The sequence below is a fragment of the Monodelphis domestica genome, chromosome 1 (genome assembly GCF_027887165.1).
Source record: "Monodelphis domestica isolate mMonDom1 chromosome 1, mMonDom1.pri, whole genome shotgun sequence".
Taxonomy (NCBI): Eukaryota; Metazoa; Chordata; class Mammalia; order Didelphimorphia; family Didelphidae; genus Monodelphis; species Monodelphis domestica.
In genome coordinates, this window is record NC_077227.1 from 375,515,094 (window position 1) to 375,534,190 (window position 19,097).

At 37.2% G+C, this 19,097-nt stretch overlaps 1 protein-coding gene across 1 annotated transcript in view; it reads left to right on the forward strand.

Moving 5' to 3' along the window:
* The window catches only part of DOCK2 (dedicator of cytokinesis 2), a 559,513-nt gene that overhangs the window by 223,058 nt on the left and 317,358 nt on the right, over positions 1 to 19,097 (forward strand). Inside the window, exon 26 of the mRNA XM_056811565.1 lies at positions 1,469 to 1,617. Coding sequence (XP_056667543.1) covers positions 1,469 to 1,617 — 149 coding nt within the window. The remainder of the gene's footprint in view (positions 1 to 1,468; positions 1,618 to 19,097) is intronic.

The following is a 19,097-nucleotide window of genomic DNA, read 5'->3' on the forward strand; positions in this document are numbered from 1 at the left end:
CATCTTTCTCTTCTGCACTTACAGCTTCACCCATAATTTTATTTCATAGCCTCAGAGAATTTTGGAATAGAAGGAAACCTTTAAGATCATCTAGCCAAACAAAGCCATCTTAGAAATGGAGAAATCAAGTCTCAGAGAGGTAAATTGACTTTGCTCAGTAAGACACATTCAAGACCCAAAGGTTTCCAGATCAGTCTTTTCTCTCAAATTCATACCTCCCCAGTATCCTTGGTGTTTTAGCTAGAGGTCTGATAGACTCATTCCACTTTTCCCTAGGAGATCCACTTGGCCTCAGCTCATAACTAGAACTGTATTTAAAAGTAATTTCTCACAGCTGAATATTGCCTAAAGCTCTCTTCTGATGGATAAGACATATTTGTTTTTCCCTAGGATACACAAAGTTGGAAGAGAAACGTAGGCTCATAGATTGAGAGCACAAATAGATCTTAGATATCACCTAGTCTAATTCAGTTTTTTTATAGAAGAGGAAACTGAGTCATAGAGAAGCTCAGTGATGATGAATGTCACACAGGTAGTAGGTGGCAGAGTGAACTTTGAAATCCAAACTCCCATTCCTAACAGTTTCTCTAGCATGCCATATTCCCGACTGATTGTTGACTTACTCTGGGGATATGTAGTTAATCTAAGGCAATTCCCTTCCATCCTTTATCTGTGTTTAATTCTTGTTGATCTCTGAGAATCATACTTGAAGAAAACTCAAAGTCAAAAAAAGCAGTCTGGCTTTTCTATGTCTAATCTCTAATTAGAAGAGCTCTAATGACAAAATGGCATTTCTGGAATTAGATTAGTAATACAGACTTGTAGGTCACCAATAAGATTTAATCAATCAACAAATACTATTTAAGGATGTGCCATTTGCTGTCCTTTAGCTATAGTGACAGAAGTGGGACTGTTTTTGACCTCAAGGAACTAATATTATCTTAAGTAGGGTCATGTATGACCATAAATTTGAGAGGTAGAAGGGACATTAGTGGTCATCAAATCCATTGTTCTCCTTTTACAGATTAAAAAAAAAACTGAGACCAAATATAAGTGACTTGCTTGGGGCTACACAGCTAGTAAATGTTTGAGTCAGGGTTTGAAGACAAGTTTCCTTGACTAAGTTCAGTGCTCTATCCACAATACCATAAAGTCTCTTTTGACTCACTTTGAATTACAGTAGGGATATATTTCTTACATGTCTGAGGCTGTCATTTCTATGGGAAATGTATTGGTGTATAAATATAAACATTTATATTTATATTCTTAGAAATGTGAGGGAACTCCAGGGTCAAGAATCATAGAGGTGCACCATGCCCTCCAAATTCTCAACCACAGCAAGAACATTGTGACTTGTCCTTTCTTCCAGGAGTGTTTATTTATAAACTGTAATGATTCTCATTGCTCATTTAAAAATAACTGATCATAAAAAAAAAAAACTGATCCAAGAAACGATTTCTCTTTATAGAGTGCCGGGATATTCTGCTCCCAGTCATCACCAAGGAATTAAAGGAGTTGCTGGAGCCAAAAGATGAACAGCAATACCAGGTCCAAGAGAAGAAATACTGTGTTGAATTACTCAACAGCATTCTCGAGGTTCTTAGCTGTCAGGACCCTGTGAGTACTCATGGTGATAGAAATAGTACAACCCAGAGGAAAATCAAGTTGATTAAGTTGTAAAATATTGATGCTGATGACTCTCAGTGAGTTTTTAAATATAAGTCAATGGCCTACTCAACTAATCTCTTGCCTTCCAACTGTGAAAGATGGCAGGAGGAATGGAGGTGAATAAGATGCATCTGTTCTTATTAGTCTTATGTGATGTGCTTCCTCAGGTTGTGCCTTTGTTGAGTAGGCACACTAGATAGCATGTTGGAGGCATGCACAAGCATTGGAAACATCTCAAAGAAAGTCATAATTAGAGCATTTCTTGGTTTTTGAGGTTCAGTTTAATTGTTGTTTTAAATTATAGAACTTAAAAGGACAAGGTCAAAAAGTCTCATTTGTATGTCTTTTCAGTTTAAACTACCTGGTGTATTTTCTTTCCAACACTGCCTTCTCTTACAAAAAAACCTTCCCAAGATGCTCAGCTTCTACTGGCATCCCTCCCCAACCAAAAAAAAAAAAAACAAACAAACCCTATCTTGTATTATATGTGTACTTACATATGTTCATATTGCCTTTTATAATAAGACATAAGCTCTCTATGGGGAAAAGTTATTAAAATTTTTGTTCAGTCTTTCTAGTACCCAACACAGTACCTGGTCCATTGGAGGAACTTAATAAATGCATATGATGATGATGATATCCTTTAGATTCTCCTGTTATAAAGTCTGTCATTTCTTTCTCTTCTTTTTTTTTAATTAAAAAACCTCAAGTACGTCAATTTGGGGCTGTTCTAGTCACTAGCCACTGTTTTAACAGCATGCCATATCTTCTCATTTTTATTTTTATTTTTCCAATTTGGTATTTCAATCTTTGCCCCAATATATTAGTAGTCTGAAGGCAAAACCACAGCTAATTTTGACATTATCCCCACATTGGCAGCCAACTGTTTACTAGGTTTTAAATTAAATAAAATTATTTTTTCCTTTCCAATTACATTTAAGCATTTTTAATGTTTTTAAAAAAAATTTTATTTCTGAATTCTCTCCCTCTCTCCCTCCCTCCCCTCATCCCTCATTGAGAAGGCAAGCAATTTGATACAGATTATACATATGAAGTCATGTGAAACTTATCTCCATATTATTTCTTCTCTCCCTTTAAATTTACAGTTAGCAGTCTTCTCCTCCCAAAATTATTTTTACTCATTTTTAATATGTCTTATATTGAAGTATCTTTTTACATAGAGTCAACCACCCATCTCCCCTGCCCCTACCAGCAGAATGTAAGCTCCTTGGGGATAAGGATTTTTTAAGAATTGCATTTCCAATGCCTGGCACAGTGCTGAGTATTTAATAAGTACTTATTGAATTGAAATGAATCTCTACTACCTTATTACATACACCTACTTCCTCATTCCCACTTATCATAAGAGCCTCCCCACTGCTCTTCTTACCTCCTGTCTCTCTTCATTCTGTCATTGTGCTGAAAATTGAAGCTTAGTTACTCCCCTCAATCCATGGTCTCACTTCTATGGACATTTCTTCATTAGTGAAGATCATAACCTCTCCATACCTTCTCAATCTTTGTGATTCTTGACTATGTCCTTTTACAGATGTTCCATGGCTTATTTACTCAACATGCTGGTGGCCTTTATTTCTTTTATTTATCCTAGTTTCTATTACAACACTATGGGCTGTCTACCTGCCATTCCTTGTTTCTAATATGGTTGGCCCAGTTTCTATTCTCTCTTTAAGTTCTTGATGAGGATTTTTTACCACTTCTACCATGCAAATCATGCTTGCTAATGTGCTCCTTCCTCCTATATTTCCTCTCTCTTTCTCACTCTCTCTGCCCCTTTGAAATGAGTAGGATTTCGGAGAGATCTGTGTCATTATATCTGAGTTGTCTTTGAGGAGAAACATCTGGAAAACCACATCATTTGTGGAGAATCCCTCCCTTTTTGAACTTTGCACAGGAAGTTATCCATGATATTGGCATATGAACTTAAGAAAGCACTTTTTATTCCTTGTTTGATAGCAGCATTTGGAGAGACTTAATACCTTGGTTGCACTTATCAAGGAATTGTGTACAATTTAAATAATACATGAAAATCATCTTATTGGAGGAGATTCTTAAAGCCTGTGTTTTACTCTGAGGAAGTAATTTTCAAAGTTTGTTGGTTCACAGGACCCTTAGAATCTCAGCAATTTTTTCATAGCATGCAAAGGTCAAGAGAAATACCAGTTCATTCTATCTCTTAAATTGCTGGCCCAAGTCCTAACAACTTTATAGATGTTTGAGAAAACATACATACACACACACAAATTGAAAGGAAAAAATTATTTCAGTCTTAAATAATCATAACTAATTACAAATGGAATGTGTGTGCCTGAGGGGCACTATACAACTTCTCAAACTTTGGAATCAGATTTGACATTACTACTACCATCACTTCCCTTTATTTCCTGTGGCATATTGATTTTCATGTAGTTTTTGCTTTATAGCATGAGAACCATAATAACCACTGAAAACTCAGCTTCATAAATATGTGATATAATGAAATTAGATCCATTGAATTTTAGCCCTTAGTAACAGATATAGATCCACTGTTTCCAAAATTTAAAACATCCCATAGCACCCCTCTAAGTTCGTTGTGGCACCCTGGGACATTATGGCTCATAGTTTAGGAACTATGGCTCTGTGGAGTGAATTTTCTTTAACCAATTAACAGTTGGAAATCTTGCATTTTATAAATCCCTCAGTAAAGTGTGGGAATACAAAAATGTGGTCTACCATAGAAAATTGCCTGAAGGGAGCAGCTAGATGGCCCCCTGGTTTCAGAGTCAGGCCTGAAATGGGTGGTCCTGGGTTCAAATGTGGCCTCAGACACTTCCTACCTATGTGACTCTGGGCAAGTCATTTAATACCCATTGCCTAGCCTTTATCTGAGATGGAAGATAAAGATTTAAAAACAAAAGAAAAAAATTATCTATGAAAGCCTTGCTTTTCTCTTCTTGGGCTTTCACAGGGATCCTCTTATAAGTATTGACTACTCTTTTAAAATGATTTTTTAGACACAAGAAAATGACAAATAATTGTCTATCTCCACATCTTGCTTTTGGTAATGATTTTAATAACACTCACTTTTCCAATGTTTCAGAATTTTCATTTCTTTGAAATGTTTAAAAAATAAATTCCTACATGTCTTTAAAAATTATATTGTCTCTAGCACAAATCTCCTCTGTATGTTTTGGGTAAGGCCATGCCCTTTACCTGAATTTATCTTTTTAAGTTCCATTTTCATTTTGAAATACCTTGTTGGCATCATCTTTGAATATCTACACTTCTTTGCCTCTCAGGGGCTCATAACTGTTATTTAGTTATAGGATCTATTAAGGTACATTATCACCTTTTTGATGTTAGAATTGCATTGTGGGAAAACACCAAGACCAGCATAATCTCAAATTCACTGGTTAGATATTCAGGTCGATAGTCTCTGGCTGAATGAAATGATAAATTCTTAATCCAAACACCACAAATCAAGGCTCACCCTCAGGGTGAACACAATCCTTCAGGCCCAGAGAATCCTGCAAAACTGCCTGGTATCTTCACCTGACTCTCCTCAAACACCCTGGGGATCCATCTCAAGAGAAATCTCCCACGAACTCTCCCTACTCCTACTTCCACAGTTAGCCATTCTCTAATTGCATCCTCTTTCTTGTCATAGATTCATGCTAATGTTCATTCTCTTTGTTCCTCTTCCATTCCCCATTCTGTGTCTTCCTTACTCCAAGGATCAGTGCATCTATGTTTACTATACCTATTCTTTTATAGTCTAGCCATGTTGGCAAAACAATGCACATGTCCTGGAGAGGACTGCTCTCTTCCTCCTCTCCACTGAGCCTGAGTACATTTCTCACATAACCTGCCTCTCTGTCCAGCAGCCCAATGTCCAGCAACCCTACCCTGTCTGGAGTAAGGAAGGGGGCTCACAATGCAGCATGAGGGTTGTATTTTGGACATTCTGTCTCTAAGGTATCTAAAAGGTTTGCCATCACTGATAGGCTATGTAGAGTGGAGATGGTAATTAGTACAATGGATAGCTGTGAGTCTTTTTCTGCTTGTGTGGACCTAAAGAAATCTTATTTCTCCAGAATCTATCAGTGCTTAACTTGAGCCCTGTGAGGCTGGATGATCATGAATCCTGTGAAATTATATTTCTTTTTTACTTTGGGACTAATTCTTTCAATTTCTTACTTTACTTTTCTAAGGAAAGCTTATGAGCTGTCCTGTTTCACTCCAACTTCTGCCTGACTTCTGACTTCATCTATATCAAAAGAATGTTAGTGTTGATGTAGTTCAGTCCCTCCAGTGATATATCTCCTTGTCAGTCATTGGATGTCACATTTAATTCACCACCAACTAAATTAATGCCTACATGAAATAGAAAAACTCTTTTAAAAATTGGCCCTGGATTCCTTCTTTCCCATTCTACCATAGCTACTGCAAATAGAAAGGGTTTTTCAAAAGACCAAAGGTCATTTAATTTTTTTTTTCACTCTTTCATCAGTGTCCAGGACCAAATAATTGACTACCTGGTGGTCAGGCTGCCTCTAATTAGACTCTGTACTTACTCTGGTCTGGTCCTCAGTCTATGGTCCCAATCAGTCACTAAGACTGTATGGAAAAACTCTTTCAAATTGTTAGAAATTGTTAGAATCAGTCAGAGCTGGAGCTTTTCTGATATAGCCCTTAAGGAGGGTCACTAATGACAGTAATAATAATAACCAGCATTTATGTATCATTTTATAGTTTAAAAAGTGCTTTATAAATATTTCATTGATTACCTCCATATAGCAATGAGATATCAGAATGAGACTTTTGACACATTAATCTTTCTAAAGCATTTAAAAAAAAGCATTTTCCTCCTCTGCTCAAAAATCATCAAAGGAGACTTTATGTCTGAAAATTGTCTGAAGATAGACTGGAATTCTAGGGCCTTCAGAATCAGCAACACATTTCTACTGTTCTCTGTACATGAGTTCATCAAAATAATAATGTATTCTGGCACTATAATGTATCCAGATCATCTCCTGCCCACTCTCCCAGGGTGAGTAATTGTGTTTGTCATGTGAGTAGGATCCCACTTGGCTCCAAAGAATGGTTATTATCCATTTTACTATTTGTGTATGTTTAAATGAACTTGACATCTGTCCCATATTGTGAGATGTTGGTCCATCCTATTCTTAAAGGAATTCTGTCCCCCACCCTCACCCTTCACCCACAATGAGAAATCACCTTTTGACTGATATCAGTTTATCAGGCAACACTGTAGCAGAAAGATTGGTGAAATTTTTCTGGATTTGGAGTTAGCATATCTGTGTGAATTTCTGCTCTGCCACCTCTGACTTCCTCACCTCTCTAGGGCTGAGTTTCTTCATCTATAAATAGACTACATGATTTCTAAAATCCCTTCCAGTTGTAAATCTGTTATCAGTTAAGATAATTCAACAAGTTTTGAATTCATTTAACTGTATGGTCATTAAGTCCACCCTTTTCCCATCTTTTCTGCAGGAACATCAAGAGAGAGAATATAGATAGAGGGAACCACAGAGATCACTTGATATTCCCTTTCCTTCTGTTGTCATTGAGAGATATTTTTTCAGTTTTGTCCTACTCATCGTGATTCCATTTGAGATTTTCTTGACAGAGATATTGGAATGATTTGCCATTTCCTTCTCTAGCTCATTTTACAGATGAAGAAACCGAAGAAGACAGGGTTGGAGTGACTTAACCAGGATCATACAGCTAGTAAATATCTGAGATCTGTTTTGAACTCATGAAGATGAGTGTTCTTGACTCCAGATCTTCCACTCTATCCACTTTGTTACCTAGCTGACCTCTCCTTCTACAAACATCCCAATGATTCTTTTCCTGTCTTAGCTCTTGACAATCTTGAAGGATACAATAAAATGTGTATCTTGGTATATTCCCCAATGCTCCTTTATGGGCAGAGTTCTACAGCCTGACTAAACTATGAATTAATAAATAGTGATAGATTGCCTACATATTCCAGACATTGTACCAAGTCTTGGTGCTATGAATACAAAAGTGAGCCAGTTCTTATCCTCAAGGACATTATATTCTACTGAAAATACAGCCTATTCACAAATGAGTAAATATGATATAGGAAACATAAATACATAGTAACTTGATTGGAGAATCTGGAAACATCTCTTGAAGAAACTCAGAGTTTATAAGAGGTAGAGATAAAGTGGGGAAAACATTTGAATAGGACCTCCTCTCCCCAACCTTGATAATCTCTGAGGAAAGTCCAGAGGAAAAAATTCTTTGTAAATAAAGGAAGGAAGCAAAGGTGACTATAAAAGGTAGTTTTCAAAGAATCATAGGATCTTAGGCTTTAGAAAGAATCTCGGGAAGTGACCAAGATTGTTGTTATTTGGTCATTTCAGTTAGTTCCCACTCTTTGTGACCCTATTTGGGACTTATTCCTCTACTGTCTATCCTGGAGGATGGACATGAGTAAGAATTCAGCATGCTCCACAAAGAGACACCATAACTCCTTTTCTAACTTTTTTGTCTTAATCTATCATTTCATTTATAGAGAGAACTGTAGCTCTATATTTATATCAGTCTTTTTTACATAAATATCTATATTATTTAGGTCTCTGTATAAGTATGTTTATATATAACATTTATATAGTACTTACTTCATGCCAGGCACTGTGAAAAACTCTTTATAATTATCTCATTTAATCCTTATAGTAACCTAGATAGGTAGGTGCTATTATGATCCCCATTTATAGGTGAGGAAACCAAGGCAAACAGAGGTTTAAGTGACTTGCCCAGGATCACCCAGCTAGTAAGTGTCTAAGGACACATTTGAACCCAGGACTTCCTGAGCTTCAGGCTCAATGCCATATCTGTTGTGGCAGCAGCTACTTCTGTTACAAATCTTTCTGTTGATTGTATTGTGAGAGAATTTCCTGGGCTACTGAGAGGTTCAGTGACTTGCCTAGGTCCACAAAGCCAGCATGTGGCAGAGATGGCACCTAGATCATCCTGATTGTGAGGCTACTTCACTATGCATTATATCACTCTATCTCCCTCCCTCTGTTTACACTTTGGATATTAACAAAGCCTTGGAAAGGAAGCAGTGACCTTCAATCCCCAACAATCAATGTTCCTGATCTAGCTCAAATCCAAAATGGATATCTACACTGTATAGTTCTGAGACAGCCTAAGAGAGGGGTTGTTTGTCTGTCAACACTTCCCAAAAAAGAGAGAAATAAAGACAAAGATCAAACATGTGGCAGCACAGAACCATAATCTTTACAAAACCAAAACTAAGAGGCCATGTAACAGACAGAAGAGAAAAAAGGTTAGCCAGAAAAGCAGAAGAGAAGAATCCCTAATTGAGGTAGAAAGGAAAGGAACAAGGTGGTCCTCAACACCCACCCACTCAAGCTGCTTCTACATGTATGCCCTGGGAGAGGTTTGGAGATGCTTCAAAATCAAGTCAGATTCCAGAAGGTTCATGTGAGTGACAACCATTGGTTATTTTCCTTAGAGGCAGCTGCAGCAGGGGTTAGAGCAGAGAGAATTTGGAATGGGGGCACCCAATAACAACAGCTGGCTAATCCTCCCTCATCCCTCTACTTTAATGGCAAGTTTTCCTTATGGATTGGGAGGAGGCATTAGTTCTAGTGAACCTGAGGAGAGACTCCAGGGTGAGAGGATGAGAGAAAGTCCCTTTTAACACCTAGCTGGCCCAAATTCCTTAGGGATTCCTTCCCTAAGATGTTTTGAAATAGCAAAAGCCTCACTTGTTGCAACTAGAGGGCAGGTAAGCCTCATGGCAAGACTTCCTGGCAAAGGCATAGAATGTCCAGGATTAAGTTGATGATGGTCCTGCTGTCCTCTGCTCTGATCAGACCACATCTGCAGGATCATGTTCAATTTCAAGAGCTACATTTTAGGAAGGGTATTGCTATGCTGGAGGAAGTATTAGGGCGACCAGAATAATGAAGGGCTATGAGATCATGCCATAGGAAGATCAACTGAAGGAAATGTGGATTGTTATCTTGGAGAAGAGAAGACATTTTCCTGTCTTTTTGTCATTTTTCAATCACTTCTGACTCTTTGCCATCTCATTTAGGACTTTCTTGGCAAAGATGCTAGAGTGGTTTGCCAGTTTCTTCTCTAGCTCATTTTACAGATGAGGAAACTGAGACCAACAGGGTTAAGTCACTTGCCCAGGGCCACATAGCTACCAATGGTCCAAAGCTGATTTTTAGGCCCAGTAATTTATCTACTTTACCATCCAACTGCCTTAGAAAAGATAAAGGAAGAGATTATGATACCTGAACTAGGAGAATTTTAGAGAGAACCAAATAGTTAGAGTTACTTATCAGATAGAAATGGGAACAGAATTATTTTGCCTGTCCACACAGGTGGTTGAACCAGGAGCAATGAGTTAAATTCAAAGAGTCAAATTCCAGTTTGGATTTAAGTTCAAATTCAAGTCAGATTTGCCAGGTGTGCTGGCAAATGTTTAACTACTGACTCTTTGGAAAAGAAAGTGAAGTTAACAGTTATGGCATACTTTTAAGTTTAAACTGCATTATTAACTTTTCCTCCATCTTTTTAAGTAGAGACAATCAATAGCACCACACATTAAGCCCTGATTTTTAGCATTTGCCAATTTCCATGGTGTAAATGCTCACACTGAAAATCAAACATTTGATTCTCAAAGCTAACTTGAGTTGGTTCCCACACAGCTATGGTGGAGGTAAGGACAAAGTTCCTAACAATCAGAGCAATTCTGAAGTGGAATGGGCTGGCTTAGAAGTTAATAAATCCCTCATTACTAGTGGGCTTCTAGCAAAGACTGGGTAACCACTTCTCAGACATATTATAAAGGGGATTATTGTTCAGATGGGGCTTGGACTAACTGGCCTTCGAGGTTCCTTCAGATCCTGAAATGCTGTGATTCTAAAAGCTAATACTTTTTACAGTGTACCATGCTCTGCAGGAACCCATGCAGGCTTCTAGTGATCACTGCTTCCCTTTTCTAAGTGGTTGGTTGTGTTGTCACCAAGCTGTGACTAAAAGGAGCTTAAATTGATTATCTATATTAAATTAATGTTTTAGAAATGTGCTCAAGATATGCAAAAAGATTTGTAGGTCAAAAAGTCAACCTCTGAGATGTGATGGTTAAGCTCCTTTGATATGTGTTTCTTCTGTTTGGAGATTCTGAAATCAGCAAAGTATAGACTCCTATACAATAAGGCTGGGGATTCAGCTTTAGATTCAATGTGTGTTTGGTCTCCCTTTGACTATAACAACCTGGTCATTTGTTGTGTCACCTGGGAAGGGAGCATCCTTTTCCAGGCATGTGACATACTCTTGCACAAGAGCTCATAGCCAAGGATAGAGCAAATTTGTTACAATTACAGTGCAGGATGCCAAGTCCCAGCACGGTGTGAATTGTGAATGCTGCAGGGGCAGGAATGATGCCCCTCCCCAGGAGATTGTCATTGTTTGACATAATTACAGCCCAGTCCTCTAGCCCTGGCATGGTGCAGTTGTATCTTCCTGTTATTACTTTTATTCATTGTAACCCTGGGTGGCATATGACTCAGGGGGAGATGTTCTTAGCTGGGTTGTCAGGCCTTTTTAAATGATAATGTTAAACTCCCTCTCCTAGCTAGCCTGCCTTGCACTTAGCATATGAAAAGGACATGCTCAGGTGAAAGATAAAAGATTCAACTTTCTGCCTCTATTACCTCCCTTTTCTCTCCCTCACCAAGCAAGTTTCCTTGTCAACTCCAGTTACTTTGAAAAGTCACTTCCCGCTGGCTTTGTTCCTTGCTTGGCTTGCTGTTGGGTAACTCATAAAATTTAATTCTGCACCAGACCCAGAGGGAGTTGTGGTGTTTTTTTTTTCTTTTAAAACAGAGTTTTCATTTTTATGTTTCATTTCTCTTGGAAAAAGGAGAATCATCATTTTGTACCCAATTTAGAAATTATAAAATACTCTTCTTTGGATCAGTTTGACCTCTCACATTCAATTGGAAACATTAGGGAATTGTGTCTATGATATGGAGAAAGATGAATGCTGAGTCAGCCTGGGGTATCCCAGCTATTACTGATTCTCTCCCTTTACTAAAGAATTCCTCACTCTCTACCCATTTCCCCAGGAGTCTTTTTTGGTTTCTTTGATGATGATTGATATTTGTCTCCTGGCATGGATGTTGGTAGGGAGTAGAAGGGGGAAAAACAAAACAAAACCCTTCCCTTCTGTCATTGGAACAATTACTAAATGGTGCTCAGTAATGTTGAAAGAGCTCCATGGTGACATTTTCTTGCTCTCCCATTCTCTTTAGTGTACCTCTTTCCTGGCTGCCTGGGACCTTGCACTGTGAAGCTCTACTTGGTCTTAGCTTTCCCAGATGATCTATTTTTTGGACCCATCCCTATCTCTTATCAAAACATCTCTGTCACACATCCTATTTTCTCTCATCAGAGAGATAATTAAGGTAATGGAGTGTCTACCTGGAAAGGACCATAGAGATTACCTAGCTTCCACCTTAATGCTACTCCCCATCTCCACTTTTATAGACAAAGAAACAGTTGCAGAGAGGTAAGCTACTTAGCTCAGGTCACATAGAAAATAAGTATCAGGGCTAGAATTTGAACCCAGGTTTTCTGACTCCAAATTCAGAATGCTCTTTCCATTATTACAAATCATCTTGTACTGAGGTTTCATAACTGATAATGGCTCTTAAAGCTGATGTTTTCATCTAAGGGACTGGCTTTATAATAACAAAATTATAGGTATTATGACAGAACTGAGGTGAGGGCCTTAATTTTTTAGGGGGGTGGTGAACTTGGAATCCCTTGAAACTTACCTAATTAATTTTAAGTATATCCTTGTGTATCCCATGAGACCATAAGAAAGCTTAGTTTTCTGAAATGGATTGAATATAAAGTAGTTGTTGGCTCTTTTAGTTTATATATTTACATATATATATATATATATACACATATAATATAAAAATCTATTGTATGCCTATATAATACATATATGCATATATACTGCATATACACTTTGTTTTAATCAGCCAGTAATATTCTCCTCATTCTCTCATTCTTTCTCTCCTTCCTCACTAAGAATACAAGAAAAATAAAGTCTATTATCACATATAGTCAATCAAAACACATTACAGCATTAGCCTTGTACTAAAAACCTGTTTCATTCTGCATTCAGAATCCTTCACTTCTTTATCAGAAGGTGGGTAACATGTTTCATCATTAGTCCTCTGGAATCTTGATTGGGCATTGTGCTGATAAAAATAATTTGATACAATAGTATTTCAACATATTTGGGTACCATAACTTGTCAATACATTCCCCAATTTATGGGTACCCCTCAGATTCACATTCTTTGCCGCATCATAAAGAGCTATAATACTTTTGTACATCTTTGGAATTTATTTTGCTTAGGAATAATCTCATCTCTAGTTTACCTTCCTTAAATTTCTTCTTCCTCTATTTCTTCTTCTACCTTTCCTCTTATTTCACTGTTGAGTGAAATACATTTCTGTACCCAACTCTGTATGTGTCTCCCTTCTTTTGATTAGTTCAGAGGACAAGATTCAAGTGTCAACCACTTCTTCCACCCTCTCCTCTTTATTTGTACTGATATCTAATTAGTGCACTCTGATAATGTGAGACAATTTTACCTACCTTTCCTTTCTCTTCCTTCTTTTTCCAGTATACTCTTCTTTCCATGTCTTTCTTAAGATCAATGCATAACAGGATCACTTCAGGTCTTATCTAACCAGAATCTCTCTGTGAATCCTAATGATAGAGATAAAAGTGACAAATATAGCTCTTCCCCATATTTGAATGTAAACAGCTTATCCCTGCTTAGACCTTTATCATTGTTTATTCATATTTCCATTTTTATGTTTCTCTTCACTTCTTTGTTTGCACTTCAGAGTTCGCTATTCAGTTCTGGTCTTTTTATCAGGAATACTTGGAAGTCTTCAATTTCCATAAATGTCCATTTTTTCCACCCCTAGTACATTATGCTGTTTTTCCTGAGTAAGTTATTCTTGACTACAAGACCACATTTCTGGCCTTCTAGAATGTTATATTTCAAGTTTTCCACTCCTTTATAGTGGTGGCTTCTAAGTAATTTATGACCCTGCTTGTGACTTTTTCAGGACTTGAATTCTTTTTTCTGGCTGTTTATATTACTTTTTCTTTGACTTAATGTATTGGATTTTAGCTATGATGTTCTTAAAGTTTTCATTTGGGGGTTTTGTTCAGAAGTTGATGGGGGATTCTTTCTGTTTCCACTTTGCTCTGGTTAAGAGATCTGGGTGGTTTTTTTTTTAAGATATCTTGCTAGGCTTTTTAAAGGTAATATGCCATTCAAATACTCCATTGATTCTTAATTTCTTTTTTTTTTTCATGATCTGTTTTCCAGGTAACTTGTTTTTACTATGAGGTACTTCACTTTTTTCTTTATCTTCAAATTTTTTTACTTTGTTTTAGTATTTCTTGTTGTCTCATGGAGGCATTGGCTTCTATTTGGTCAATGAGAACTCTTAAAGGGTTTTTTGCTTGTGCAAGGTTTTGAATCTCTATTGATTCCCTTGACAATTCTTTGTTTTTTTTTATAGCTTTCATTTCTTTTACATTTTTTCACATCAATTGCTCTTGTTATATTAATAAAACATTTTAAACTCAACAAATAAACTGTCTTGTTTCATCTCTTCCAGGAATTCTAGTTAAGTTTATACTGAGTTGTGTTTTCCTCTGAGACAATGCTATAGATGTTTGTTATGATGGAACCATTTATTTTCTTTGTTTATATCTTGAGTATCACTGTCAACATAATAACTCATCATAGGCAAATTCTTCTTTTTTTTTTATCATTTTTACCTTACTCTTTGACTTCAGACTTCTTGTTAGGGCCAGACTATATGGAATTTCTAGAGGGGAGTTCTGGGATTTTCCTATTAATGCTTTCTTGGAGTGCTGATTATTATGTAATTTTAGGATCTTAAAGAAAGACTGAGGACCTGCAAGCTTTCACTGCTCCAAAAGTGTTCTGATCTAGGGCAAAGTGTAATTATTTCCTTCTGGTAAGAATTCTACAAGTTCCTGACCTGGGTTTGGAGTTTGAACAAGATTAGACTGCTGCTCTACTCAGCCTCTATCAGTCAATTAGAAAGTCTGTTTGCTCAGAGTGGCAGAATTATAAGCTTCCTTTTGCTCAAGTTCTATCCTAGTTGTTCTCTATGATTTAGGCTAGATAAAAAAAATTCTTGCTTTGAGCTTTAGGTCTAAGAAGCCATGACATTTCTTTTGTCATTGTTTCTGGCTTCTGAACTTTCTCCTTTTCCTGTAAAGGACTGGGGTCTCCCTATTCCAGCAATTCAAGTCTCTAGCACGATTAGTTTTCCTTTTCACTTTGCTCTGTATCTGTGTATAAGAATTATGTAATGGACAACAGAGTTTCCAACTGTCACCTGTACCTGGAGCATGTGGTTCAGTTCTGGGGGTAACCTGGTATGGGTCTCAAACATTCTTTTGTCCTGGGGCACAGTGTGTCTTATGAAATTCTCTGTGTATATCATGCTCCTAAATTGACCCTCTCTAGTATCAGAAGACCTCCTGGTCTGTCTCCTTTGGCCAAATTGGGTTGAACAAAGAACTCCCTATGACTTTTAGTGTATTTTCTCTTTAGGATTCAGTCTAGTTCTTCCTAGATCTATTTGGAATATTTTGCGGAAGAGATCACTGTTTGCTTTCCATTGCTTTACCATCTTGGCTCCCCCTCTACCACTTCTTTTTTTAGTTTCTAAAAAGTGTTTATTGAGCTTTTGTTATTTGTGGAGTCCTCTCTTAGAAACAATATGGAAGTGGATGAATGTGAGAAATAAGAGTTATGGTTGTTGCCTTCTGTTCAGGTACCTGAACATACAAAATAATTCAAAACATGAACAGTCACAAAATGTATTAGCAGGTATACAATTTCCACAGTGCTTATTCTTTTTGTTTTTTAAAGCACTTTCACATTATTATCTCATTTCAGAGCATAGTTTGAGAGCTAGAAGGGATTTCAGAAGCCCACTAGTTCAAACCTCTTATTTTACAGATGAGGAAATTGAGGTCCAGAGAGGTTAAGTGACTTTCCAAAAGTCTTACAGGTAAATAAACATGAGAAGTAGAGTTTCAACCAGGCTCTTTGACTCCATACTCAGTGTTCCTCTGATTCTGGGAGGAAAATAGAATAACTATTGTTAATGAATTGATGAGGAAATTCATTATAGAATTGAAATTAAGGCTAGAAGAGATATCAGAGACCATCTAGCTATATGAATATTTTTATTAGGATTAGGATTGGAATAAGGTTAGGATTAGGATTAATTTCAGATTTAGACCTATAAAGGACATTACAGAGAAATCTTTTGATCCTGATGAAGAACCTGAGGACTAGAGATGTGAAGTATTTCCCAAAGGCCACATAACTAGTTCATGTAATAGTGAAAACTAAGAGACAGACTTCCTGACTCCTAATTCAGGAGTGGATTCCCTTTCATTACCGTGCCCCATTATTGAAAAGAGAATAATCACAGTCTTTACATCATTTTGAAGAAAGGAAAATGCTTCCTACAAGGTTCACGAGAGTTAACCTTATAGTGTAAGAGGCATGAAGGCTGTTAGTCTCATGGTCATTGAGACCTGTTTCTCCTATATTATTCAATCCCATAATAAACCTGCTGAGTAAGTGGATAGGTTGTGATATTTGTAGAAAATAAGCTGTAGAAAGTTGTATGTTGGAAGCTAAAAAGGTGGAAGTATAGGACATTTCACACCCTGATCCCTCCACACACACACACACACACACACACACACACACACACACACACACACACACACACTGAATCACCCCCAAACAAAGGAAAACTAGGGAAACACTTTTTACTGGAGTAAGAAGAGAGAGTAGCCCAGGTAGCAAAAGATCTGCAGAACTGGCAGAATTTGGTGCAGTCCAACGTGCTGTGACTCTGCCAGAGGCAATGATACTGCAAAATGGGTAGGAGTCCAGTCCAAGCTACTCTACCTGGGTATAAAAGGCAAAGAAGGCAGGAAACTCCACACTTCCATGTAGCCTTAGAGCCCTAAAGCCACAAAGGAGAAAAGGAGGTATGGACTGACTGAACTGCAGGAAATCCTGTAGTTCCATGTGGCAGCAGAGCCCTGAGGCAACAGAACACAGAGCAGGGGACCAACCCAGCTCACAAAACAACAGAACAGCTAATATAGGGTGCTGAATAAAGTTGGACAAAATAGCTACAAACTTCTCTAGAGCAAGCCAGTACAGCCACCTCCTTCACAGACATACCATGAGGAACAAAGATAGCTAGGCCCACTCCACATTCCAAAGAAGTGAATTCAGTAAATTTGGAGCACCCTCAACCCCAAGAAGAGAGAAGTTCCTCAACAGATAGATAAGGTAATAGGGGGAACAAAAACTAGTAAAATGAACAAAAGACAAAAATAAAACCTCTGACCATAGAAAGTGCTTTAGAGAAGACTAAAATATAGACTCAGAAGAGGACAACAGTACCCTAAAGAAAAAAATGTGAAGTCTCAAAGCAAAGTGTGAAAGAATGTCAGGTCCCAAAAGAACCCCTGGAAGAACTTGAAAAGAAGTTAAAACAACAACAACAACAAAACAGAGAATCGACAGGAAAACTCAACAGCTAGCAAAAAAAATCACTAAATAAATCAACTCTCTAAAAACTAGAATGTCAAAAGAAAGAGGAGGCATAAAACACATTAGAGAAAATTATTCCCTAAGGAATAGAATGGATCAAATAGAAATTGAGGTAAAAAATTGAAGAAAATAATTCTTTAAAGAATAAGATTGGACAAATAGAAAAGGAAACATAAAAACTCAAGGAAGAAAATAACTTCCAAAAAATTGGAATTGGACAAATAGACACAAATGAAAGCATAAAACATTGGGAAACAATAAGACAAATTTTTTAAATGAAAAAATAGAAGAAAATATAAAATTCCTTAATGGACAAATGACTAATCTGGAAAAGAAGTATAATCTATAGAAGACAATTTAGTAGACAAGGTTCTAAACTGGGATTTAAAATTCTAGTTTCAATTAAAAAAATTTTTTTTGTGGTCTGACTTTGGAGGATTCCTTTTCATGCTTGGCTTCCCCATTGATGATGTGTATACTCCTAACACACATATCTAAGCTCAATAGTGCTATTCCATGGAAAGAGCTTCTTCATCTGAGAAAGTCCAAAACAAGCTGGCTGCCTGTTGCAATGCTAATAGTAGTAGAGGAGAAAGCAATATAAATAAATAAAATAAGTGACAAACATTTTTGTTGTGCTTCAAGATTTTTTATGTACTTCTCATACATTAGAGGCTGCTAGATTATAGCCACTGCACTGGGCCCGGAGTCAGGAAAATCTGCATTCAGATCTGTCCTTGGACACTAGCTGTGTGATCTTGGACAAGTCTTCTGTTATTCCAACTCATGTCCAACTCTTCATGACCCAATTTGGGTTTTTCTTGGCAAAGATACTGAAATGGTTTGCCATTTCCTTCTCCAGCTTATTTTACAGATGTGGACACTGAGGCAGGGTCACATAGCTAGTAAATGTCTGAGACCAGATTTGAACTCAGGAATATATGTCTTCCTGGTCTCAGACCCAGTACTCTATCCACTATGCTATCTAGCTGTCCAAGTTACTTGACTGGGAAAGTCATTTACCCCTTATTTGCCATAGTTTAGTTATCCTTAAAATGGAGATAATAATAGCACCTACCTTCCAGTGTTATGAGGATCAAATGAATAATAGTTTCTTATGAATGCTAGTAATTGCTATTATTGACTATTATCAATTTGAGTCATACAGTAATCCCTTGGGATTACCTTGGGAATCCCTGGTATACCAATGCTTAGAAATATTTTAGTTTAAGGTATAGATTTTTCTGCTACCTACTCAATAAAAATTAATCAATTAAATAAGCATTCATTACATGCTTACTTTGTGTCTGGCACTGAGCTAAACATTAGAGATACAAAAAAGGAAATGATATTCTCAGACTTCAAAGACCCCATAGTCAATTGGAAGTGAAACTTGTAAATAGTGAAGTTTTGTATAAGAGGGAGATGCCAGAAGGAATGGAAAAGACTGAATTTGAAGGATTGTCTCAGGAAGAGAAGAGATGGAACCCAGCTGTCATCTGGGGATGGAATGGAACTTGCCAGCCAAGCTGAAAAGGGCAGTAGTTGGGAAGCTAAAGGTTATTTTCTCCATGGTCTGAAGGGAGAGGGAGTTAACCCTTTGCTGTGAAGAATATATACATCCCTTCATCCTTTTGCCTGAGAAACAGAAGATCCTGTCTCATTGGTG